The sequence below is a fragment of the Onychomys torridus genome, chromosome 4, assembly GCF_903995425.1.
Source record: "Onychomys torridus chromosome 4, mOncTor1.1, whole genome shotgun sequence".
NCBI lineage: Eukaryota > Metazoa > Chordata > Mammalia > Rodentia > Cricetidae > Onychomys > Onychomys torridus.
In genome coordinates this window covers 102,029,290-102,055,912 of record NC_050446.1, presented here as the reverse complement: position 1 = coordinate 102,055,912, position 26,623 = coordinate 102,029,290, and the positions used below count along the sequence as shown (strand labels likewise).

Sequence of the window (26,623 nt, the reverse complement as noted above, 5' to 3'; positions counted from 1 at the left end):
GAGGAGCAGTGGATCTGGTGGAGAGGGCAGGTGGGGATGGACTGGGAGGAGTGGAGGGAGAGGAGGCTGCAGTTGGGATGTATTGTATGAGAGAAGAATAAATAAAAGTATTTTCCACTGCAGCTAGATACAGAAACCTTATCATATGGTCCCTTTATTTCTCACTTGTCCTGTGTGCTGGATTAGATACATGTAAGTTAAAAATATTACCAACAGTGCTATGGCTTTTGACTTCAACCATACTTTACCCAGATATTTACCATTCATGTCTCGTCTCTATTCCTTCATTGCTACTGCCCCAAGCTCCCTACTGGTATAATTTCCTTTGCCAAAACTCTGTGTGTGTGTGTGTGTGTGTGTGTGTGTGTGTGTGTGTGTGTGCGCGCGTGCACACGCGCGCGCACATACACACACACCCAAGGGCACAATGTGCATCTGTGTACATACAGGTGTGGACTTATCCTGCCTCTATCGGGCTCTGCCATTATCCCTTGAGACAGGATCTCTCAGTGAATCTGGAGTGAGGCTGGCATCCAAAAAAAGGCACCAGCGATGTTCTGTGTCTGTCGTTAGTATTTGTTTAGAAGCTGCTCTAGGTAGCACGACGTGCATAGTTAACCTTACAATCTACTCAGAATTAATAGTTTCTAGGCCAGTGAGATGGCTCAACAGATAAAGTCACTTGTCCCTCAAGCCTGATGACCCAAGTTCTATCCCTGGAATCCGTGTGTAACTTCTCACTCTACCCTAATGGCTTCCTACTGCCCCATGTAGATTATGGTCAGATCAAAGGGGGCAAAGATTAGCATGGTGTTTGTTTGTGGCATTCAGAAAAGGTGATGAGAGATGAGATTCCAAGAGAAAATGGACCATCCTGTCAGCAACGTAGGGACCTGAGCCTGTGTACTGTAAGCTCTTTAAGACTTGGAAAGAGTTGAGGACAGGCTGACCTGAGGAGCCTATTATTGCCTTTTCTTGCAAGGCCTTGGCTTTGAGCTCATTTACCCAACCCCTGCCTAGCTGTGCCCAGGCCAAGCAGAGCTAACTGGCTACTCCTCCCACCTTGCCCAGGACAAGCCTGGAATTCCCTGCTGTTGCTAGGGAACAAGACACAGGCCTCTTGTGCAGGACATCCAGTCTCCTCTCCCAGGCATCCTGTCCTCTGCCCTGCAAGGCTTTCCAGCTGGCCTGCTGAGCCAGGGAGGAAAGGGAGAAGACTTTGGGGCACCAAGCCTTCCCTCAGAGCTGTGGAAAAATGAAGGTTAGTGGGGTGGAAGGTAAGGAAGAAAGTGGCCCAGTCTCCAGACCTGGCTTGAGTGTGAAAGGAACACCTTTGTGTGTGGAAGCAATGCAGTCAGCCCGGGGCTCTATTAGGGAAGGAACTGCCTGGCCCCAACCCTGGGTCCTAGCTGGACTAGGAAGACAGCAAGAGGAGAAACCCAAAGAGGGATTCAGGTGGGGCAACACCAAGACCCTGGAGAGGGGAGGTGAAACGCCTGGCTGCTCCAATCCCTCAGTTAGAATCCCAGGGTCGCCTCCATGGGAAGAAAGGCAATCTGCATGACCACTCTGTGACCTTGACTGTACCTCTTTGGTATCCAGTCTCCCTTCTTGGACAAGTATAACAGAGCCACTGTGGTGGACTATCTGAGCTCCAGAGGTGTCTGTTGATGGCGACACATAGTAGGTCCTCAAACAGTGGTCTTTATCTTAGCAAACCAACAACAAAGAAAAAAAACCCTGCTTATACTATGAGCGCATGGTTGTCACTCCTATCTCCTGGAGTCCTTTGCTCCAGGTTCCTTCTGAGGGAAAGTCTAGAAAAGAGGCTGGTCCTGTCCCCTCTCCTGGCTGGCTGGCCTCAGAGCGCAGAAGGACCAGCTCTTCTGGAACCTTTCTTTTTTCCCCTCCCAGGCGACGTCCGTCCCTCGTCCGATGGGTGTGTCTGTCGGGCGGGAGGTGATACTTGAACAGCTGCGGGCGCGGGCGAGTGCTGCGGAGCAAGGGTGCCAGCAGAGGTGACAGCATGGCTTCCCGGGACGCACCGCCGGCCACCAGCTACGCCCCGCCTGACGTGCCCTCGGGGGTCGTTGCCATGTTCCTCACCATCCCCTTTGCCTTCTTCCTACCGGAGCTGGTGAGTGCGGGGAGGGAGGGGCGGAGCGGGCTGGGCACCTCTCCTGTGCGACCGACCTCCACCCCCTCCGGGGATGGGGAAGGGCTGCGAGACCCAGACTGTGTCCCTCTAGAGAGAATTTGCCTCCTTCCCAACGGATCAGGAACCACCCCGGGGCCACTTGTTTGTTAGAAGGGCGCAGCCACCGTCTAGACTACCCAGACCCCTCGGAATATTCTAGGTCACGGTTTCCTTCTCCCCCGAGCTGTTTGTACTTTCCTAAAGTCCAGAGAACCAGGGGACTCTCTCAAGGGCCTTCTGAAAGAAGGTCTCCCTGTATTTTCTCAAATCACACCAGCTGACTTTGAACTTTGGTTTATGTGCGCTCCGCACAGGGGAGAGTTCATGACAGCATCGTCTATAAAACAATCTCCTGAACCGCCCAGGTTATCCCGGAGAACTTGTCACTGCCAGACTCTGGGGCACTACAGAGCAGAAATGGGCGTTATCCCCTGCCTGGGCTCAGCAATGCATTCAGTAGGAAACTCAACTCCTGCCTCGTCCGCCTTCCCCCGAAGCTTCCTGTGATAATCTAGTTTGTGGGTGAATTTTTCTTCCTAGCTGAATTTTATAGCACTGCCTCTGGGCCGGGAGGAAGACTCAGTAGGAGGACTTACATACAATGGGCGCCAGTGGCCAACCTTTCTCATTCTCCTGGTCTGCTGGAAGGTTGGGAAGGACTGAACTTCAGACAAATTGGTTAAACGGCAGCCATTCTTGCCAATCAAGAAAGGGAAGCCAGGCCGGCCAGGTCCCATAGGTGGGCAGCTTTGGCAGAGACCTCGCCTAAGAGGTAGGCTTCTTCCACCCCCAGTTCCCCACAAATGTGGGCATTCTGCCAGGCTGATCACATCCTGAGCTCTGTGTGCCAGGCCCTGGGTGTGGCCCTCACTTTGGAACAGCCACACGATGACAGGATGGAGGCTGACACTTTTTATTGAGCATATGCTGTCAGTCACGCAAATCATCGTGGGAAGGGTGGCTACCTCCAGGGGGCTGGAGAGAAAGAGGCTTGGGAGTGTTTCCTGTGTTTAATGCAGCACCAGGGAGAAGAGGCGGTCTGTCCCAGGTCAGGGAGGAGCCCAAGCCTGTCACTGGGAGTTGCCACTTGCAGAAGGCAGGAAAGCAGCCAGGCAGAGAACTGGTACTAGAGAGCTGGCAGATGTCCCCACCTGTCCTCGTCCTGCTGTTGGATTCTTAGAAGAGTACTATCATGGCGTCCTGGGACTTTGAAGGAATGAAGACATTGTCGCTGGCTTGATTTTCTTGACTTGTTTTGAAATAATTATAGATTTCTCCTAAAGACGTGGTCGCAATACAGAAGTCTGTTTCACCCTGAACACCATAGGTCTCCCCAAGCCAGGAAGTCAACGTCAGCACTCTGCTGATGACCACTGTTGTCCTTTGCTCATTCCCCCCACTAAGGTCCTTCCTCTGGCCCAGGACCCAGGTGAAAACTCCTCACTGTGCTTGGCTGTTCTTTCCCCGCTCAATCTGGGGCAGCTCCTCTGTCTTTCTTTGCCTTGGTGTTCTAGAGAAAGTACTAGTCCGTTATGGACAGTGCCCTTCCAGTTCACTTTGTCCTACATTTCCTCACTGTAGCTCTATTTTTAATTTGCAAATCATCCTTATTCATTGTTGAAAACTTGGAAAATACAGAAATGGGTGAAACCTGCATGTATGCACGTGTTCACAAGCTCACAGATGGAGCACATGCAGCTTGTGTGTGTGTGTGTGTGTGTGTGTGTGTGTGTGTGTGTGTGTGTGTGTTGAATGCATCATCCTGCACATACTACTTGTACCTGCTGTGAGCAGGGACTCCAGAATAATGTGTGTCTGGATGGAAGATGGGGAAGGAAGGGATGAGGTGGAGGAGATGATCAGGTTTTGATTTCATGAACAGAAGCTGGGAAGACGTGTATGTGTGCTGAATCAGTTTGGCTCAGGTCCTTCCTGGGCTCAGGCAGTCTGATGTAGTCCCCCTCTGCTATCCATTGAAGCACCATGCCTCCAGGGACTCCTGACCCTTAGTCTTCTGGTCTGAGACAATAGTCTGTAGAATGGATTAGGAATCAGGGAGGCCAGGACCCCATTGGAGAGCACAGAAAATAGTATCTGGGAACTAGGGTGCAGTGATTCCACAGTGGGGTAGCTCAGGGTGACATTGCACAATGGTGTCTGCAGTGACCCCCTCTCCCTCAACCACCAGTCACTGTCCGTGCAGTACTACATGAAGCCAGTGGGCAGAACAAATCGGACAAGCTGGGGTCTTCCCTTCTGGCCATGAGACATCCTGGCTGCCAAGGAGGTACAGCCTCTGGCTCTTTGTGGCTCTTGAAGATGACAGGCTAGGGTAGCTCAGGCTCCCAGTGGCCCACTCTAATGACCTTTGCCTACCATGCTTTATTTTCCCAATCTTCAGCATTAAAATTCACATTTTAAAACTTCTAATTCTGTGACAATGACGGTTCTATAGGAACCCGAATTCCTGCGGCTCCCCAGTGGCCATGTCTTTCCTAACTAGAATTGTTTTAAAACTGGGAAATTGAGGTTGGCAAGACAGACCTCCAGCTTACCCATGTAGATTTGTCTGAGAGCAACCTAGGTTCAGGACTGTCTCACCACACCAACAAGCCCCCTTTTGCTACTCTCTAGGGTCCCTCAACTCATCCCACGTTCCTTCTCACTATTCCAGTTTGTTAGAAATAAGCATCTCCACAAGATAATTTTTTGGTTCAAGAAAGTTATATAAATAAATGTTATATAAATAGGTAAATAAGTTATATAAAGGAACAGTATAGGACCTTTTGAGACCCACTCGTTCTATGAAGCATAATGTCCTTGATGTCCACCTGAGTTGTCTGTATTCATAGTTTGTTCCTTTTCAGTGCTGAGTAATATTCCACGGTAAGGACTTACCATAATCTAACCCACCTTTATTGACTGTTTCAAGTTCTTGGCACTTTTAAATAGAGCTAAACAGAGCTGCTGTTGGCATTCATGTTCAGGCTTGTGTTGGAGTACATTTTCCACTTCTCATGGGGGAAAGGCCTATGTGTAGCTAGGTAGAAGAGCAGGTGTCTGTTTTGTTATTATTAAGAGAAGAACAGATCGTTTTCCAGGATGGCTGGAAAATGTTTTGTTGCTTGTTTTGCATTTTTTTCTTCTTCACTAGCATGGTGTAAAATGTTAACATAACAGATTTTGTTCAGGGCAGTGGAGAATCTAGATTTCTCACTTGAAAACAACCTTAGCCGCACATAGGTTTAATCCCTTTAATCCCAGCACTCAGGATGCAGAGGCAGGCAGATCTCTATGATTTGAGGCCAGCCTGGTCTACAGAGTGAGTTCCAGGACAGCTAAGGCTACACAGAGAAACCCTGTCTCGAGAAAAAAAAAGAAAAAGAAAAGAAAAGAAATAAGAAAGAAAGAAAACAACCTCTGAGGTTGAGGAACTCAGAGGGTTTTAAGGTGAGGACAGACCTCCACCAATTTTCCCACCCCATGCAGAGTGTGGGCACTGGATTCTTCCTACACTGGGGAGAGCCTGGGGTGAGCATGGCAGCCTCTCTCTGCAGAGCCAGTGTCTGTGAGAGCAGAGACCCATGGCATCATGGCCTGGGTGGTATCAGTTGACTCCTGAGCTATTTGGCAAGCTGAAAGGTGGGAGCCGAGAGTTCACCCCAGTGGCTGTCTCTGGGGAATGCTTTATGAATGAGAGTCTGAGGAAGTCATCTGAACTTTACCCTTCTCATTAGTTTACTCTTTAATTAGATTTTTGCCTAATTAAAAAGCAGCGGGGGAGGAAATTCTTAGAGAGCCAGTAAAAAGGGGAGGAGGCCTAGGCCGCTGTGTGACACCGGCTGCTCTCCTTCCTGCACCTCTCACCTCCACACTGGCCAGGAGGAAGCACTGAGATGCCCCAAGAAGTTCATTCCCACCTCACCCCATCTCTGTGTGTCACCCCAGATTCCCGGTTGCACCTAGATTCCAATCTGCTTCCTTCCCCCCGCCCCCTATTTTGCCATATTTAAGAGTTTGTTGGGGCTGGAGAGATGGCTCAGAGGTTAAGAGCACTGACTGCTCCTCCAGAGGTTCTGAGTTCAATTCCCAGCAACCACATGGTGGCTCACAACCATCCGTAATGAGATCTGGTGCTCTCTTCTGGCCTGCAGTCATACATGCTGCAGACATAATCAATAAATAAATCTTTTTTTAAAAAAAAGTTTGTTTAAAACTGCACAGAGGGCCAGGCGGTGGTGGTGCATACCTTTAATCCCAGCACTTGAGAGGCAGAGACAGGTGGATCTCTGTGAGTTCGAGGCCAGCCTGGTCTACAGAGTGAGTTCCAGGACAGGCGCAAAGCTACACAGAGAAACCCTGTCTCGAAAAAACAAACAAACAAACAAATCTGCACAGAGCCCAGCTAGAGCCAACCCTGCCAGGATTGACAGTGACCAGGTGGTCTGCAAGGAGAAATTAGGGGCTTCCCTTAGGAGTTGGGTTTTTTTGTCCCTAGCTGCCCCCTGCTCCCCTTCCAATGGCCCTGGTCCATGCGAGCAGCTGAAGTGAAGTCCGTTCCTCACAGACTGACTTTGTCACTTCTCCTGTGACCTCTGCTTCGGCTCCAGGCTCTGAAGGGAGTCTGGGGCAGAGCCATCATTGTGAAAGCATGAAGACCTGAGTTCAGATCCTCAGCACTCAGGTAAAAACCGAGAGTAGCAGTACCTGTATCCCCTGCACTGAGGAGCAGATGTGTGGATCTGGGGGCTCACTTGGCCTGCTAGTATAACCTGAGCCGTGGGCTGCAGGATCAGGGAGAAACTCTATCTCAAGAAAGTTAAGAAGCCATTGCAGAAGACGTCCCAGTGCCAAACATCTGGCTTCCAAATGGGCACACACAAGATCATGTGTGTGTGCACATACACACCACACATACGAACATACATCACACACACACACACACACACACACACACACATACACACACACCAAGACAAGAGCACCCCAAGGTTAAGACAGAGAGTAGTAAACACAGGAAGAGACCACTGCCCACTTCCAGATTAGGGGAACAAAAGGGAAGTAGTGGCTGGTGCTTAATCTCTGAAAGGAGCCCTTGGCTTGTGATGTTCAGATCGCTGTCCAGAGGGGCTCTTGTGAAACAATGATCACCCAGACAGGGCCCACAGAGTTCCAGGGGTGAGGCCAGCTGTTGCTGGACAGAAAGGGAAACTGGAAAAGGCCATAGAAAGAGCCCACTCACCAGGCTCCCTCCAGCGCCCCACCCCCCAGAACCTGGCAAGAATGCCACGGGAAGTCTGTGCCCTGAGGAAGATGAAGGAGCAGGAGACCAGAGACACACTAGGAAGCTGCCTATTCAGCTTGTATCCCACCACCCTCCCTACCTTTTGGGAACTTCTAGGTCTGTTCTGGCCACACGATCCAGCTAAACCATCAGCAACTTTCTCTACCTACGTGGTCTGTCTCAGTACGAACAAGACAGACAGCCATGGACAGTTCTGGAAGGCCAATTGGTTAGAGTGATTTCATAAAAATATCCAGGAAATAACCTGGCACCCGGATCAGAGGGTTTTGCTCAGTGTAGTGGAGAATCTAGATATCTTATTTGAAAGTACTGCTTGAAAACAACCTTAGCTGGGCAGTGGTGGTGCACACTTTTAATTCCAGCATTCAGGAGGCAGAGGCAGGCGGATCTCTGTGAGTTCGAGGACATCCTGGTCTACAGAGTGAATTCCAGGGCAGTCAAGCTACACAAAGAAACTAAGAAGGGTTAGCCTGGACACTCAGTTCATACCACCACATGACTTTTCCCTCAGTCACAGAAGAGCTGGGAGAGTCAGGATAGTTTCTTGAGAGTTGTCCCAGGTGAAAGGAGGAAGCAGGCCAGATCAAGGAGGAGTCCGAGATCTTTGGCCTTTGCCCCCTGCTGTACTCTGGTCTCTACCTCTCGCAGGCTTCCTTTCCATCCTCCATCCCTGCCAGTCAGCCTCGTAGCTGCACCCCCTTGGGCCTTCTCCATCTGGAGTCCTGATTCCCACTGCCTGGTCACAGCTGCATCTATAAAATACCCAGAATGGAGCTTCAAGGGGCTTCCCATCCAGAGGTCTAGAGTCTAGAGCAATGGTTCTCAATCTGCGGGGGAATCACAAGGGCCACTAAGACCATCAGAAAACACAGATATTTATATTGTGATTCATGCAAGACAGTAGCAAAATTACAGTTACCAAGTAGCAACAGAAATAATTTTATGGCTGGGGGTCATCACAACATGAAGAACCGTATTAAAGGGTTGTAGCATTAGGAAGGTTGAGAGTCACTGCCCTAGAGTGTTCTGATCTATTTTAGACAAGTCCATCTAAATTCCTGCTGTGGGTAGGTTTTCTGAGGTTTCCCTTTCAATTCTGCCTCTGCAGGGGTTATAGCCCTCAACCCCTGCCATCTAGAAGCCCTCTCTGCCCAAGTGATTCATTTAAATGCCATCATCTTTAATAGCACACTTTTATGTTAGGGCTTTGGGTCAGCCTAGGATGGGGAAAGATGTGGGGAATGGACAAGGAAGAAGCAGTTGGGGAAGAAAAATCCAAACAGAGAATCTCGTTCTCTAAGAATTTCAGGGACCTGGGAAGGAACAGAGCAGAAAGTAGGTGACAATGACATAAATGAGCATCTCTTCTCCATTAGCTAACTGATCGAGGCTCCTGGAAAAAGGACCAGCCACAGCTGGGCCACACTGGCAGGCCCAGAAGGAGTCAGGTAGTGCGGCCTGGCTAGCATGCCCAGGGACCTGTCTTTCTCTAGGTGGCCATCTCTGCTTGGGACTGCTTGGCCCTGAGCTTTGTGCCTGGTGTTGGGGACATGAAGGTCTCAGGGCCCAGTCCTGCCTCAGAAACTCAGGACCCTGACAGCATGCAGAAAAGAGACAAAGTGGAGGTAGCAGCTAAAAAAGGGGTGCTGAGTCTGATCAGGTGGCTTCCTGGAGGAGGTGACATCAGTCTGGACCCTGCCTGCTAAGAACTGGTCACAGCTGAGCTGAGGTGCTCTGGGGGGAATGCATCAGTGGGAGCGCTTGAGGGCCCAGTGCCTGATGGAGTGAAAGAGAGGAGTGACTGTCATGAAGATGTCTGGGTGCCAGGACACTGTGGATGTCTAGAGCACAGCCAGGGGGTTCCTAAGAACGTACTAAGAGCTTGCAGTAAATTAGTCCTAGAGCATAGGTGTGAAACCTGGGGGTGGTGAAGCCTGAGGGTGGCAAAGCCCTAAAGGAGGGGCAAGTTTAACTTCCTAAAATCCACAAATGGAGAAGAAAAATGAAAAGCAAGCCTCTTTAGCACCTAGTGTTTTATTTTTAATTTATTATGAAGAATCAGGAAAGAAAGTGCCTTTAGCCTTTGGGTAGATAAGAATGTTTTTATCATTCTATTTTATGTTACCTCATAAATCTGTGCAGTTTGATCAATAAAACTCGGGTCAGTCCTGGGTCCGAATGGGAGGGTGTGGTCCTGGAGCAGGAAACCCTCAGAGCAGGGAGGAAGTGCAGGTCAGTTTGCTCCAGGTTTCCTGGGCTTTCAGCCAGGTCTGAAGAGCACTTACGAGACCCTATGTGACTGTTCTGTAAGGAGCAGTGGCCCACGGGGCTCCAGCCCACACTATCTGCAGAGGCCAGAATAAGAAATGGCCTCAGAGGAGGCCTGGGCAGGCTGGGCAAGCAATTTCCTGCTAACCTTAAAGCTACAAAGAGAAAAATGCTCTCGCTATGCGTCAGGGCAGAATGACTCAGAATTCGTAAGAGTCCTGTGTGTATTTATTGAGCATGGAAGTGCCATACAATGATTGCTGTTTGGGGGTCCCAATGGAGGTCCTTGGGGAAGTTCCTTGGCCGGCCTCTCAGAGCTGTTTCCTCCCGAGAAAAGGAAATAAGGCTGTCTGACCACAAGCTTCAGAAAGCTGCCTAACCAGTGTGTTTGGCTATACACAGCACCTTGTGGGAACTAATGTCTCAGAGCTATCCGCTGAGACCTGTGGTGAGCAAAGCCTGCCCAGGAACACCCAATTTTGCCTCTGGATAAGGCCAGTGCTGCCAGTGGGTCTCTGCCTCCACCAGGGGCCATTCCTAGTGGGAGTCTGCATTGAGTGCAGTCTTTGTGTTAGTGACTAAGCAAGTCAGGCACCTCTGTTAATGCACCTTCAAAATACTGTTTGTTTTTCAGCTAAAACTTTCTGGTGTTAACCCTGCATACTCAGAGGCTTTCCTGTCCATCACTTTAATCTTTGTTTACGTGCTCTAAGATTCTGAGCCAGACACCACCCCCAACCATAATATGTCCGTTCTTTTCTTTTTAAATTATGACCTTAATTTGAGCATGCTCAGAAATGGACCCACCACATATAAATACATGTAAGTCTCCTGAATAAAATCCCCAGGCTTCCTATGCTCTGGCGGCGCTTTAGACATGACCCCTGCACTCTTGGCTGCGCTTCCTCCAAGAAGCCATCGAATTCCATGACTCTGGTAGAAAGAACACACTCAAGGGCCCCTCCTGTTGCTCTGGCTTTCCCTCAGCTGTGGTCCCCTTTACCACCCTGTGGGTGGCTCCCATTTATCATCCAGGTCCCAGCATTTCTCATCCTCTCACCTGCTCCTCCATCTGCATGCCATGACCTTGAGGGCCTCACCCAGAGTTACTGCTGGGAGGCAGAGCCATGCAGGGAGGCAGAGCCATGCAGGGAGGCAGAGCCAGCTAGGGCAGGACACTACAAAAGCCTCTGGTGCAGGGAAGCATGCCAGAGGATGGTCGTCCATTGACTGTGCTTCACAGAAAGAGATACATTTCCGTGGCAACTGGTGTGTGTGTGTGTGTGTGTGTGTTGAAACAAAAGACTCAGGAAACAGTATTTCCTTTTCCTTGGACATTTGTACTCCTATACTTTCCATTCAGGTCTGTTAGATTTCTTCATGTTGGTCAATGAACCACTAACATGAAGTCATAACCTTCAAATGGGTCCACATTTGAAAGCTCCAGTAGAGCTGGACATGGTGGCGCACGCCTTTAATCCCAGCACTCAGGAGGCAGAGGCTGGCAGATTTCTGAGTTTAAGGCCAGCCTGGTCTACAGTGCAAGTTCCAGAACAGTCAGGGCTCCACAGAGAAACCTTGTCTCAAAAAACCAAAACCTAAAGAAGGAAGGAAGGAAAGAAGGAAGGAAGGAAGGAAGGAAGGAAGGAAGGAAGGAAGGAAGGAAGGAAGGAGGTTGGGAAAATGCCATGGAGAGGGTACTGCTGAAAGTTGGGGAGTCTGGCTTTGCTTGTGGTGCTCCTCCCTGGCTAGGAGGTCACTGCAATCAGGGGTCTGAAGAGATGGCACAGAACGTAAGAGCCTGGATTGCTCTTGCAAAGAGCAAGAGTTCTATTCCCAGGACACACACTGGGCAGCTCACAACTGCTGTAACTCCAGCCCTAGGGCATTTGACATCTTCTTTTGGACTCATCAGGTACTGAACTCACAGGTGTACATTATGCCCACCATCACCCCCACACACATATGCATAATTAAAAATAAGTCTTTTTAATGGGTGATGAGCTGGGTACTCAGTAATAGAGTACTGCTGACACACACAAAGCCCTGGGTTCCTTCTCCAGCACTGGAAAAGAAGCACTCATTAAAATTGTGTCAGGGAAGGAACAAGACATGATGAAAAATTCCTTTACTGTTCACGCTGGTTTGCAGTCAGCTTAAAATCTCATTGTTCCATAGTAATTTCTGCTGTTTGCGGTCAGTAAAATCTCCCTGGAGTTGAGGCATTTTGATCCGATGTCACAAACCCTCAAGCAATGTCCACAGCAACAGGATTGCCACTCATCAGGCCTTTTGCAAGGGCACCACCCGATGAGAACTAGACAGAGCCCAGGCAGGGTCAGGGGTGTCTCATTCTTCCACCAAAGGAATAGTTGCTAACCCTTATGTGTGTAGAGGTATTATTCCCAACAGCCCAGAGGTGGAAGCAGCCCACATAGATGAGAAGCTGAGCAAAGAGCAAGACGATGCCTCTTGGCTTATGGCTTACGTGGGAGTTTTGTACTGATGAGCACTGTAGTGGCTAGCCATCCCAGCATTGGCCTGGAGGTTCCAACCCCCATTGAGGCTTCGGTAATAGTCACGCCCACAAGGCGGGGTGGAGGAGGAAGCGGAAGACCCAAGATAGAGAGGAGGGGCATGCTCCCTTGGTTCAGGGACGCTGGACGAAGGAGGTGGACTGAGCAGAGTTCTCCAGAGAACACCGCCAGACTGCGCCATACCTTTTCCAGACCCTGCAACCTATCCCTTCATTTGTAAGTTACCCCACAAAATAAACCTCCCTTTTAACTACGTGGAGTGGCCTTAATAATCTCACCAATAGAGCACCATGTGAGCTCAAACTATCTTAAATTGAAAATGCACTGAGTATACGTCACCTTCCGCACATTCTAACTTAACAGTGCATGGGTCCACTGTAGAGTGCCCCTGGTTTCCACCCATGAGTTCCTGGCCAGCTGGGAGCCTTGGCTCACTTTGCTGCCTGAGGAGAAGACACAGGACCCACCTTATCACAGAACACTAGGCAAAACTCAAGCTTCTACCAAATGCTTGTCATGTTTGCATGTGGTAAAGCCAAGAATCAAGCTTCAAACCATTCTAAGGCAAGGGCTGTATTAGGCAATGGAACATTAGTTTGCCTTAAACAAAGGGAAATTCTGACACGTGCTAAAAATGGAGCCTGAAAGAAACATGCAAAATGAAACCAGCCAGTCCCAGAAGAGAAAGTCTGTGTGACTTCTTTTCTCTAAGGGACCTGGAGTGGTCAGGTGCACGAGAAGAGACAGAGTGAAGGGTGCTGGGGCTGGACAAGGAGGAAGCAGGAGGTTAGCTTCTGTCTTGTGATCAGAAGCTGGACTGTGACATAAAGTTACATAAAGTCTACATGTGTGTAATGCCACTAAACTGCATGCCTACAAGATGGTTAATATGGGAATTTTGTGTATTTTAGTATGATTTTTATACTCTATTTTGACCCAAAGGCTGAGAATCAACATGACAGTACAATTTTTAAAAAGAAGAACAGTGTACAATGTCTCAAAAACCCTGGCTTTCATCAGCCTGAACTCAAGGGACTATAGTTTTCTTTACCTTGAAGCATCACAGTGTCCCAGGGAGCCTCAGGGCATTGAGGTTCTCACCATGGACCACGCCTGAATGAGTCCTCTAAGGGACCCAGTCCTCCTGTGCTGTCAGTAGTCATGGGAGCCCTGGCCCCTATTTTACGAGCCTCACCCATCATTCTATTTGACTTTTCCCTCTCAGTTCATGGGAATTCATGGTACACTCTGTTGTCACCCAAGAACCAAGTAAGAGAGGAATCTGTCCTGAAGACAAAGACAGGTAGGAAAGAAAGGAATGTGGTATCGGCAGGGAGTGTGACCAGCCCTGCTGAAGTGCCACCCAGCTATGCAGAGAAACCTGTCACCTTCTGAGTGCCTCCCATCCGCAGCTCTTTGTCTGTCCCACACTGAAGCCACCCTGGCCTGGAGCCCCACTGTGCAGATCTGACACCTGCATATCCCTGCCACCTCCTGGGCCCCTCACTCAGGTAGTCTTTCTCTGAATCTCTAGGGAGAGTGGAGCAGGCCCTTGTCAGTCAACACCACTCACCCCTGCTATGGGAAAGCAGGTCTTAACCAGGATGCTTTAGGACCCTCCCTCAAGCAACCTAGTTACTTTCCTCCTCCTCCTCCTCCTCCTCCTCCTCTCCTTCTCCTTCTCCTTTTTTTTTTTTTTTTTTTTTTTTTTTGAGACAAGGTTTCTCTGTGTAGTTTTGGTATCTGTCCTGGATCTTGCTCTGTAGACCAGGCTGGCCTCAAATTCAGAGATCCACCTGCCTCTGCCTCCCAAGCACTGGGATTAAAGGCATGCGCCACCACCACCCAACCAGTTACTTTCTTCTTGTTCTTTAAAAAAAAAAAATGTGTATTATTTGTTTGGGATCATTTTAATCATGACCACGGTCCCACATTGGAACCCCTGTTCCCTGATGGCTGTGGTGAGAGGGAGAGAACCAAAAATCAGGTATTAATGTGGACTTTAACTACAGGTTACAGATGGACATGGTGAGAGGGGTGTCTATGAGTCTCTTAAATGTGTAGGCAAAAAAAATGTGTGTGTGTGTGTGAGTGTGTGTGTGTGTGTGTGTGTGTGTGTGTTTGTGTGTGTGTGTGTGTGTGTGTGTATGTGTATGTGTGTGTTTAAAGGTTTTCATCTATTCTGTGAAAAGGGTCTTTACCCCCAAATAATACTGCACTCATCCAGCATATCAGTCTCTCATATCCCATCCCCACCCTTGGATGTGAACTTCCCAACCCTCAAAAAGACGGGCTCGGCCACCTACTCTTCTGGTTCTTTCCTATGCAACATTCCTCTCTTGTCCTCTTGTGCCCTTTCAAGTGGTTATTATTGCCTTGGCTAATGGTGATCTGACTCTCTCCACTAGTCAAAGCGAGACTAGCTAACTTTTTCTAAGAACCCTCATGGCAGGGACCAGAGAGACTTCCTCCTCTGTTTGACAGACACAGAGGCACTGGTGGGCTATCTAACCCCCTGGTAAAACTGGGATTCCAACCCACTTGCATGATGTGCAGATCCAAATAGGGCAAAGCGGAAGCAAACGAAACTGGCTGAAACTGGTTTCAGCAGCATCATCTGGAGAGCTTCCAACAACACAGCTTCCCTGGCCACTTCAGGCAGCACCTCCGGGGCCTAGCCCAGACCACTGAGCTGTCTCAGAGTCCACAGAGAGTTCCAGGAACCCACAGGACTCAGAGCCCTGCCCTAAGGCGGTGCCAAGCTTCTCTGGGTTTCTGTTTTGATTTTGTTGTTTTCTGTTTTGTTTTGTGGCATTGGGAACCGAACCCACGGCATAGATGATGCCAGACAAAACCTCCACCATCAAGCTGCACCCCAGCCCCCTATGTACATTAGAAGCTCTTTATCACTGTGCCGTATTTGGAATTCTTTTTCTTCATTAAGCTATTTTCAAAGACAGCAAAGATGTTCCAAAAGTTTGGTGGTTAGTTTATAAGTATTCTTTTGTAGTCCAGCATGGTGATACATACCTTTAATCCCAGCATTCCAGAGGCAGAGGCAAGTGGATCTCTGTGAGTTGGAGGCCAGCCTGGTCTACAGAGCGAGTTCCAGGACAGCCAGAGCTGTTGTACAGAGAAACCCTGTCTCAGAACAAAAAAATTTTAAAAAATTTTAAAAAGTATTCCTTAGAACTCTTGCGTTTCAACTTAACTGAAGCTAATACTTGCAGCCATTGTATCCAGTAGAACCTTAAAGAGCCCCATGTTTGGTCTGAGCCCATGAGCCTCTGCGGGGGTTCTCACTATGTAGTGATACCATGCCCAGGCTTGTTTCTTCTACCTCACCCACTCCTCGACATCCCCCAGTGTGTATGTGTAGATGGGTAGACAGGTAAGTACATACTCATGAGTGCCCACAGAGGCCAGAGGTGTTGGGTCCTCCTAGCCCTGGAGTAACGAAGGTATGAGCTACCCAGCATGGTCCATCTGAACTCAGGTCCTCTGCAAGAGCAGAGTGCATTCTTAACCCCTGAATCATCTCACCAGCATCTAACAGTAGAGTTATTCTCCAAGATAAATGACCAAGCCTTTGGTTCAATTCTATTCTACATTTCTTTTTTTCTTTTTTCTTTTTTTTTTTTTTTTTTTTTTGAGACAGGGTCTTACCATGCAGCTCTAGCCCTCCTGGAACTTACTATGTAGATCATGCTGGTCTCACACTCAGAAAGATCCACTTCTCTTTGCCTCCTGGGGGCTGGAATTAAAGGCATAAACTACCACGCTACCTTAGAAGGTCCTTTGCGTTTAGTCCTTTAGGAAGGAGGTCTACGAGAAATGCTCATTTTCTTCATAATAAAAAGACTCTGCCAGGATTGTGCTTGAGACATTACTCTGAATATCTAACTGCAATATAATATCCTTCCATGTGTTGGGGGTGGGCAGGCCACACCAGCTAAAAATGTGCCCTGCTCTTGGAAATGTGAAATGGGGGCCAAAATGGGAGAGCAGCGTAGGCAGCCAGGAGATCTGTAAAGTCAAATATGAGCTTTGAAAAAGAAGTTGAAAATCAAGTTCCCAACCCAGACTACTTGGGGTAGAGGTGAGACACCAAACACCGCTGGGCTGTAACTCACCTGGAGCTGGTCTCTGGCCCGGATCCCATCTGCTGGCTAGAGAGCAGAGGGCGTGGAGGTAAAAACCAAACAACATTCCTCTGCATAACAATTTTACAGCAGGGCTATTTAAAAAAAACTTCCGTGTAATTTGAGTAGATTCCCCATGCTCAGAGGTCTTTGACTGGTGAATAGTGGGAATGAGGATTCCCAAACCTTGGCTGGAAACCAGAGGACGAGGGTCCAAATAGGCCCTTCAGGTTCTGCGGGCTTGAGAGCCCCACTGAGGCCTTTAACTGTACCAAGACTCTCATTGTGGCTCTAGGTGACCAACCTCTGGCACTTTCTAGGAGCATCTAGCTCCCCCACCCTCAGCATGAAGTCTGGTTTGGAGGATAGCCACACAAATGTCCTCCCTGTGTGCAGGTCCCACTCCATACTACCTGTGAGACACCAGGCCTCAGCCCCTGCTTAGAGGCAGCGATGGTGACTAAATTCACAAGGACCAATAATGTACACACAGCGGTGATGACCATGGCAGCTTCTGATGGCAGGAAAGGCTTGGGGAGTCCTTTTCAGCTCCAACAGGGGCAGAGGGACAGAAAGACAGGGGGACAGAGGGACAGAGGCAGCCTGGCCGAAACTTAAAAAAAAAAAAAAAAAAAAAGAACATAACATGACATCATCAATTATTTCTTTTAAAAGAGCCACCATTTTAATGAAAGTGAGGAGATGGAGAGCCAAGGGTACTTTAGTGGCCCACCAAAGAGGCACCTGGAAGGAGATTTGCTCAGAAAATGAGATAAACAAAACAAAATCATGTAGTGCTTGTATGGACTCTCTCCCTCCAGGCTTTCAAGTGAGCCTTCCATCTGTTGAACATTTAGCTCCAACCCTGCTCCCTCCACCACAGCCCAGGACCATCCACCACAGTCCTGGACCATCCACCACAGCCCTGGATCATCCACCACATCCCTGGCTCCCCCACCACAGCCCTGGCTCCCCCACCACAGCCCTGGACCATCCACCACAGCCCTGGACCATCCACCACAGCCCTGGACCATCCACCACAGCCCTGGCTCCCCCACCACAGCCCTGGCTCCCCCACTACAGCCCTGGCTCCCCCATCACAACCCTGGCTTCCCTACCAAAACCTTGGCTCCCCTACCACAGATGAGCAAAGGAAACACTTGCAGAAAGAAGAGGGAGATGGGGTGAGTGTCCCTGACTAGGAGACAGCAAATGTCTGGACAGAGTTAGAGGCTATCAAGCTGGAACTACCCTGAACACTGGCAACTGGTCCCAGAACATCAGCAACTATGACCTGAGGCCCCTGAGCCAACTGCTCACAGGGCCAGGAAAGCCCTCAGTGGGCAAAGGGAGGCACAGGAAGAAGCAGCTGACAGGAACGTGCCACAGGGTGACATGGGGTTGGTAGAGGACGAGGCTTGCTAAGTGTTAGTTATTACTATGCAGCGCTGTGTTATTCATTAAGCAAAGCTGTTTACCGAGTGAGAAAAGCCATGGTAAATAAGAGTTTATTAAGGAAAGATGCACTTATGGCTCTGGAAATGGTCCTGCAAGGAGAGAGGGGGGAGGAGTCTGTGACCCACTTTTTATGGATTTCAGTCCCCCTACACATGCACATATGGATTTACTTAGCATGCATGCGCATGGATAACATGATCATGCAGTGCACAGATTACGTAGGACGTAAAACCCTGGAATGACTAAACATCTTACCTGGTTGCTGGACAGTGCATGTGCGGTCATGTTGCTGGGGAGTGGCCAGGAATTTCAACACTAAGGACTCTAGGTCCTCTCATTTATATATATGGGTGTTTTTCTTGCACATGTGTCTGTGTGCCACGTGTATTCTGGTGTCCAAGGAGTCCAGAAGAGGGTGTCAGATCCCCTGCAACTGGAGTGACAAGTGGTGAGCCATCATGTGAGTGCTAAGACTCCAGCCTGGGTCTTCTGGAGGAGTAACCAGTGCTCTTAAACTGCCGAACCATCTCTCCAGTCCCTCTATGTTGCACAAATCCTAAATGGTGTTATAATAAAAACCTGGAGTCAGAGATTGGGGTAAATGCTGAAAGATCAGAGACAAAGGAACAATCCACAGCCACTAGAGAAACTTCTCACCACTACTGAGTCCTCAGGCCAAATGGAAGGCGAAATCCTGTCTCCACGAATCCTCAGATTGAAAGCCTAAATCCAAAAGGCTTTTGTTCCTGTCTCCTCACATCTTATATGCCTTTCTCTGTCCAGCCATCCCTTCCTTCCTAGTGCTGGGATTAAAGGCGTGTGTGCTTCCCAAATACTGGGAGCAAAGGCATGAGATCTCAAGTGCTGGGATTAAAGGTGTGTGCCACCACTGCCTGGCTCTGTTTCTTTCCTAAACTGAATCAATCTCATGTAGTCCAGGGTGGCTTTGAACTCACAGAAATCCAGATGAATCTTTGCCTCCCCTGTGCTAGGATTAAAGGTGTGTGCCACCACTATCTGGCCTCTGTGTTTAATCTAGTGGCTGGTTCTGTCTTCTGATCCTCAGGTAAGCTTTAGTTGATACACAATATATCACCACACCTCTAGCTTCTTTTAAAAGATTAGTCACAACTCATTCTGGTCTGCATCACTGAGTCATGGATTTCTCAAGAAAAAAACAAAACTTGTAGTTTTTTTTCATGTGAAAAGTCCTGTTTTAAATATTGACAACTTGTTCAGATACTCTTAAAAAACTACCTATCTACACTGCTTAGGGTCAAGGAAGTGACCAAACTTGACTGGAGGTCTCTCCTCTTGCAAGGCTGGTCAACGCCTTTAATTTTACAGGATTAGACTTGACCATGACTCAGAGAGGCCAGCCTTCCTCTGTGCACACATACACATGCCAGGGTGTACATGTGTAGATCAGGGAACAACTTGGGAGAGTAGGTTCTCTCTGGCTGTCAGGGCTGAGAGCAAATTCCTTGGTCCATTTTCTGACCGTTAGCTGAGTTTTAGCCAGAGAAGCTCCGCAGAGACCCTCCCAACCACACTCAGCAAACTGTGGTAGTGTGAATGTATTTGGCCCTCATAAGCTCATAGGAAGTGGCACTATCAGGAGGTATGGCCTTGGAGGAAGTATGGTCTTGTTAGAGGAGGCTGGATGGTACAGGCCTTTAGTCCAGACCTTGAGGCTGGAGGGCACACCTTTAATCTGGACCACGCCTTCTGTGGGAAGTGTGTCACTGTGGGAGCAGGCTTTGAGGTTTCATATACCCAGGATACCGCCCAGTGTGTGAGTTGATTTCATCTTTCCTGCAAGATGTAGCATGCTCAGCTCCAGCACCACCTCTGCCTGCACGCCGCCATGCCCCCTGCCGTGATGATAATGGACTGAACCTCTGAAACTATAAGTGAGCCCCCTCAATGAAACGTTTTCTTTGTAAGAGTCGCCCTGGTCATGGAACCCTGGCTAAGACACAAATGAAACCCTTCTGGTACTTTTCTCTTCCAGGTGTTTGGGTTCTTTGTCTGGACACTGGTGGCTGCCACACACGTAGCGGACCCCTTGCTGCAGGGATGGGTGCTGTATGTGTCGCTCTCCTCGTTTCTCATCTCCCTGATGTTCCTGCTGTCCTACTTGCTGGGGTTTTACAAACGGTTCGAGTCCTGGAGGGTCCTGGTAAGAACCAGGGGTAGCATCTCCTGGACTGGTGTCCACGATTGAAAGGACATTGGGTTTCTCCAAGCAGGGAGGGAGGATAAAAGACCTGGGGTTAGAGACCCTGCTGGAAATAGATTCCCAGGAAACCAAAGCTTCTGATTTTAGTGTGTTGATTACCAATCCAAAGTGGAAACATTTTTCCTTGTGTTTCCCTCCACTGCCTTCCTTGTTAAGATGGTGCACACCTTCCTGAAGTTAAGAACATTATCTGGAGGGATAGCTTAGCAGTAAAGAGTACTTGTTGCTCTTGCAGAGGACCTAGATTTAGTTCCTAGTACCCACATGGAGACTCACAACCATCTGTAACCCCGGGTCTACAGGGATCTGACACCCTTTTTCTGGCCTCCATGGACACTGCATGCATGTGGTACATAGAAATACACACACACACACACACACACACACACATATGTAAGCATATACATATGTAGGCAAAACACTCACATTTAAAATAAACTAAACATATCATAAGGTTATATGTACCTATAGTCGCCCAGTAACTTAGAGTCTGAGACAGGCGGATATATTGAACCTAGGTGTTCAAGGCCAGTCTGGGCAACATAGAAAGGCCCTGTCTCTTAACAAATAATTCTGGGCTGGGGAGATGGATTGGCAGGTAAATTGCAAGCATGAGAACTGACATTTGAATCTCTACAACCTACGTAAAGCCCCGTGCAGTGGGGCACATCTGTGACCCCATGTTCCCATGGTGAGGTGGGCACTGGGGGCAGGAGAATTTCTGACTTCCAAGGGCATACCATGGCATGTGTGACTTACACTTTCTTAGAGGATGCAAAATGCAGATCAAACAGTGCACATTCCCTCAAGAGCTAGTGAGCATTTTAATCACTGCAGGACATTCCTGTTGTGTTGACAGAGTACCAGAGAATCAAAACTAAAACCAGGAGCTAGCGAGCTGGCTCAGCAAGTGAAAGGGCCTGCTGCCAAGCCTGGCAACCCGGGTTCAATCCCTGGAACTCACATGGTGGATGGAGAGAACCAACTCCCACAAGTTATCCTCGGACCTCCACATGTGTGCTGTGTCCCCTCCCCAACACACACACACACACACACACACACACACACACACACACACACGTTAAAAAAAAAAAAAAAACTTTTAAAAAGACAACTAAAGTCAGAATTCAGGCTCTCCTGACCCCAGCATCAGCTGAGTCTCAGTTTCCTTGTCTATAAGTTGGGAATAATAAAAACTGCCCTGTGACGTCAACTGTGAACATTACAGAAGACGAAGTGTATTGTCCAGATAGTGACAAGCCCAGAGCGGGTCTTCATCAAGCTGTAGCTTAATGTAGAAAAGTGTGGGAAAAGAATTCACCAAGACAGAAAAAGGCAGAAGTAAAAGATTCACTAGATATGCAGTGGTATGCAGCAGAGAGAGACTGCAGAAGCATTCTGGAGTATTATGGAAGGCAGGTCTACACAGGCAGCGGTCAGGTCCTGTTTCATTGCCACCCCTGCAGCTGGGGCTTGTTATGGTCCATTCTTTCTAAGGAGATAACAGTCCTATTTGGAAGGAACAAGCCCACAACAACCAGAAGCAAAACAGCCTTATTTTGAGGTTAGTATAGCTCAGCGTAGCTGTCTGTCACAGGATGGTGTCCACAGTTAAGAGCAATGGCTTGGAGTTCATGAGGCATGGATTCAAACCTTGGCTTACCTATTTGGCATTCATCTTAATCTTGAGGTTGCATTTCCTTAAGATCACACCTGCCTTACAGCAGGCAAAGTCCAATGAGAAAATGCTTAGCACAGAGATGGGCATGGAATAAGCATTTGATACCTTTTAGCTGGTTTTGGTATTATTATACTTGTATATATTACAACTTTTTATTTATCCACTCTTGAATGCTGCATAGGTATTCCATTAGAAACACTGCAAAGAAGGGCTGAAGAGATGGCTTAGCTCATAAAGTGCTTGCTGTGCAGAAATGAGGACCTGAGTTCATATCCCTAGCTTCCACAAAAGTCATGCGTGGTGCCATATGTCTGTAACGCCAGCACTTGATGGAGGTGAAGGGTGGAAGGGCCGAGCCAGGAGGATTCTTGGATTTGCTCAGCATCTGATCTAGCTAGATGGGTCTCAAAAAACAAGATGTTGAGGGGCTGGTTGGGAAGGTGGCTCAGTAGTTAAAAGCATTTGCTGCTCTTGCAGAACTAGGTTCAGTTCCCAGCACCCACACCAGGCAGCAGACAACTGGTTCTAATTCCAGCTCCAGAGGCCACAGAGGATCCAATGCCCTCTTCCAACATCCACAACACTGTATCCATGTATGATACACATACAGACAAGCAGGCACATACACATAAATAAAAATTAATTTTTTTAAGCCTTTAATCCCAGCACTTAGGAGGCAGAGGCAGACCTCTGTGAGTTTGAGGCCAGCCTGGTCTACATAGTGAGCTATATAGTGAGACCCTGTTTTGAAAGGAAATTGAGGAAGACTCCTGAAGTTGACCTCTGGCTTCCATACACACACACACACACACACACACACACACACACACACACACAAACACTACAAAGAAAGGGCAGTAGGGAGGGCTTTGCTTCTCTGTCCACCTCTTCCCTGCTGTGGAGAGAGAGGGAAGGTGCTTACTTGAGTAACATTGACCCCTGCCTCTGCTCTGCATTTCCAGGACAGCCTGTACCACGGAACCACAGGCATCTTGTACATGAGTGCCGCAGTCCTGCAAGCACACGCCACCATCAAGTCTGAATCTATCAACGTAAACTACTACTACATCAATACTGCAGCCTCGGTGAGTGGCTGCACTGTACTGGGCAATGACACAGACATGCCCCCCTGGAGGGCGTTTATTACATGCAGCTCAGCACTCTCTTGGGTGTTTTGGACAACTGTGTCAAGCTGCAGGACACTGGAGGAGGGGGCAGTGTATGTATGTGTGTGCACGTGTCCAAACTTCAAGAGCCACCTCTTGTCTTGCATTTGTCCCACTCAGTCTTGATCCCCACAGTCTTCAGAGTTTTGTTCTTTCCCCAGATAAACAGAACCACATTTCTCTTTTCTTACTGACATCTGCTATGAGGTTCAGCAGCCTTGCTGTGGAGCCTGAGTTGCTTTGCATAGTTGGCTCTTCTGAGTCCTTTTGTTTCAATGACAGAAGTCCACAGAAATGGCATTGCTAAGTAATGGAAGCCAAGGCACATAAGATGTGCACAGTAAATTGTGGAGAGAGCCTGATGCCCAGTCGCTGGCACCCAAGCAGTAGGCTTCTGAGCCCACCTGTCCCTTTTCTCTACCATGAAATAATACTTGTGACAGGAAGCTGACTCCACTTTGAGTGAAACAACGTGACCCATGTCACAGTTTGGCTTCCACAGGCTCCCACACCATGCTAGCGGCTGCATTAGGGGGCACTGTCTCCAGAGAAAGGATGGGGTACCAGAAAGACACTGTGGGGCTCTGGGAAGGCCACAGCATTTCCCAGCTGCCTGCCAGCCTCCCTGGTTCCTTTCCTCTTTGTCAGGGCTCTTGGATTTCATTAAACTCCTAGTCCCAGAGATGGCCTTTTAATGGCCTTGCCACTGCTGCTGGCTCCCGACCTGTCCCCAGACACACAGACTCTCTCACTCATGATCTGGGCAGGGATGCCCACATCTCAGATCAGCAAGGCAGCTCCTTTCCCCAAACACCGGCCTCTCCACAACCCTCACCCAGCATGCCCCCTTTGCCCGCTCTACCTCATACTCTCCTGGCCTTATGCCCATCTGGACTATTTGTAGAGGACCCGCTTATCAGGCTTCTTGCTGCAAAATGTGACCTCCGTGAGGTCAGTGTTATTTATTTATTTCCACATTTGTGACAGTGTCTCACTTATGTAGCCAGGCTGGCCTCAAATTTGTCATTCTCCTGACTTAGTCACCTGGGTGTGGCATTAAAGGCATGTGTCACCAGGTATGTCTTAAGGGCAAGACTTTTTCATGTCTTGCTCACTGTTGTAGAATAGCTATTCTTGAAACACAGCAGGTGCTTAAAGCTATTTGGATGGATGGATGGATGATGGATGGATGGATGGGTGGATGGATGGATGGATGGGTGGGTGGATGGATGATGGATGGATGGATGGATGGATGGATGATGGATGGATGGATGGATGGATGGATGGATTGGATGGATGGGTAGATGGATGGGTGGGTGGGTGGATGGATGGATGGGTGGAGGGATGAATGGATGGGTAGACAGATGAATGGATGGAGGGGTAGGTGGGTGGATGATGGATGGATGGATGGATGATGGACAGGAACAGAGGGTTAGCGAACAGAAGGACAGTGAGGCTGGAGTGACCTCTACCCTGAGGAGAGCCATTGTGTCATTTTAAGCTCAACTTTAATTATGGTCATGTTTTTCTGCTGGAACAAAATAGAAGAGGCAGAGTAGGCAGGAGATGAACTGAGGACCTGAGAAGCCCTAGTGAGGGATGGTGATGGCCGAGACAAAGGAGGTGTGGGTGTACCAAGAGCTAGTCAGATAGCAGACTTTGAGGCTGGCTTTGGCCAGGACAGTCAGATGGAAAAACTGAAAGGGATCTCAGGCTTCCATCATTGATAGCTGGAGAGGATGAAGATCCTCAGGCTAACTAAACTTAGTGGCTTTAGCAGATCAGTGTGTGCCTGTAAGAGCTTTAGGAGAACCTGAGACATTCACAGATGGGTGCTCCTAGCAGAGTTTCTGGGCCAGTGAGCATAGCTGTGGGCGTGGCCTAAGCGCAGAGGCTCCTATTGGAAATGGGCTCAGGGAGTCAGCTCAGTATGACACAGGTCCCAGGGCAGGGAGGGAGAAGGATAGCCTTGTGGACAGATAAAGAGACCCAGGCTGCAGCTGGAGGAGATTCAGAGATAGAACAGCTGGAAATGTAGCCCTAGCAGTGCCCAAGGAGGGAGGATCCCACCTGCGCCAGTGCTTGCTGCTCTCAGGCCGTGCAGGGAACACAAGGCTGGGTGGGGATCTGGAGCCATTAGGGGTGGGGGTGGGCCCAGCACTGACCCTCTCTAACGCTCCCGGTCTTCCTCCAGTTCTTCGCCTTCCTCACCACCCTGCTCTATATTCTGCATGCCTTCAGCATCTATTACCACTGAAGCGCAGGGGGACCAAACCTGGTAGGTCTTGCCATTGCCATCTGGGTGATAAATGGAAGATTCCCCCAGCCACTCACCGGGTCAACAGACTATCTTTCTGGAATGTGTGAGGAGACCCACTTGGGCATTTTTCTCTTTGGACATTCTTACTCCTCTCGGTGACTATGAGAAAACTATTCCACCACCAAAGATGACTGGCCCCTACCCTGAAGATCTACCCGCCCCACCCCCACCCTGAAGACGACTGCTTCTTGAAGTTTCCTGACCGTGATCTCAGCTTTTCTAAAAAGCCAACTTTGAACCCCTCACCATTCAAAATGCCAGCTCTGCCATCACACCTGTTTAGGATCTATTGTCTCGGCATTGGTGCTCCCCATGATAGGTTTAGGGAATATTCAATCTTATTTTCTAAAATAGGCAAGGCTCCATGAAGGCCTGAAGGTCTGACGTAATGCCCTTGCACAGTCAGATGTCCTTGCAGCCTCTGCTGCTGCCCTGGAGCCGTTGTCCCGACCTGTCTTCTTCCTCCGATCCCACTCTTACTTCCTCTGCATTAAAGATCCAAGGAAAATGTACATAAAACCAACTCTGAGGGTAAATTTATGGGAGAAATAAACGGTTGGGTTTGGAGAGCCATAATGGGAAGGACATAGCCAGTTGATGCACGAGCCGTGTCCCTCGGGAACTACAGCGCTCAGTGCGCCTGCGTGGAGCCTCCAAGACCAACCTAAGGACCAGAAGTTTCCTCGTCCTTCAGGAAAGACTTCAGCAAACGAGATGGGCACATCGCAGGCATGGATTTACCTTCCGGCTCCTCTCAACACAGCGGAAGAAGCAGTTGCTATATTGTTGCAGGGGCCGTGAAAGGACCCCTCTGGAGGTCTGTGCTCACTTCTGTGTGCCCCCAACTCTTTCTGGAGACTCTCTGGGTGGGGCCAGTCTGCAGGATTCATCATAGAAAGGCATTTGAGTTTGGGGGCTATTTTTCTAAGACCAGGCCTTGTGAAAAGAAAAGTATGAAGTCACGTGAATACTCCTAGCGCAAGCTGGACTCTCTATCCCATCACCACCCTGGAGGGTCTCAGCCCCTTGCCAAGGGCACCTGTGTGGCTGGGTTTCCTCACCCAACAGGCCAACAGGGCACAGCCCCATAACTGCCTAAATAAATAATTACCGAAAGGGAATTAGCTGAATCTAACTTTTCTCCATTCGGGAGTGTTGGGAGGGGGTAGGGGTCACTTACTAATTGCCCTGATATCTTGAAAAGCCAACACTTATCTCTTATTTTATAGCCTGGCAGCTATCTGTGATGTTCACTGTTGAATATTTACTGAATGGCCACTTACAAATAAAGGATGTTTGTATAGTGG

General features: G+C 48.9%; 1 protein-coding gene across 1 annotated transcript; it reads left to right on the top strand.

The window, feature by feature from the left end:
- Positions 1-1,970: 1,970 nt before the first annotated feature.
- Mall (mal, T cell differentiation protein like) lies at positions 1,971-26,623 on the top strand. Its single transcript, XM_036185923.1, has 4 exons — positions 1,971-2,137; positions 19,922-20,089; positions 22,793-22,915; positions 25,191-26,623. Exons 1-4 carry the CDS (start codon positions 2,027-2,029, stop codon positions 25,251-25,253), a joined length of 465 nt encoding a protein of 154 aa, XP_036041816.1. The 5' UTR covers positions 1,971-2,026; the 3' UTR covers positions 25,254-26,623.

Coding starts and splice junctions, on each gene's coding strand:
- Mall (XM_036185923.1), top strand. CDS start 2,027: ATGGCTTCCCGGGACGCACCGCCGGCCACCAGCTACGCCCCGCCTGAC. Junction 2,138..19,921: donor CCTTCTTCCTACCGGAGCTG/GTGAGTGCGGGG, acceptor TTTCTCTTCCAG/GTGTTTGGGTTCTTTGTCTG. Junction 20,090..22,792: donor TCGAGTCCTGGAGGGTCCTG/GTAAGAACCAGG, acceptor CTGCATTTCCAG/GACAGCCTGTACCACGGAAC.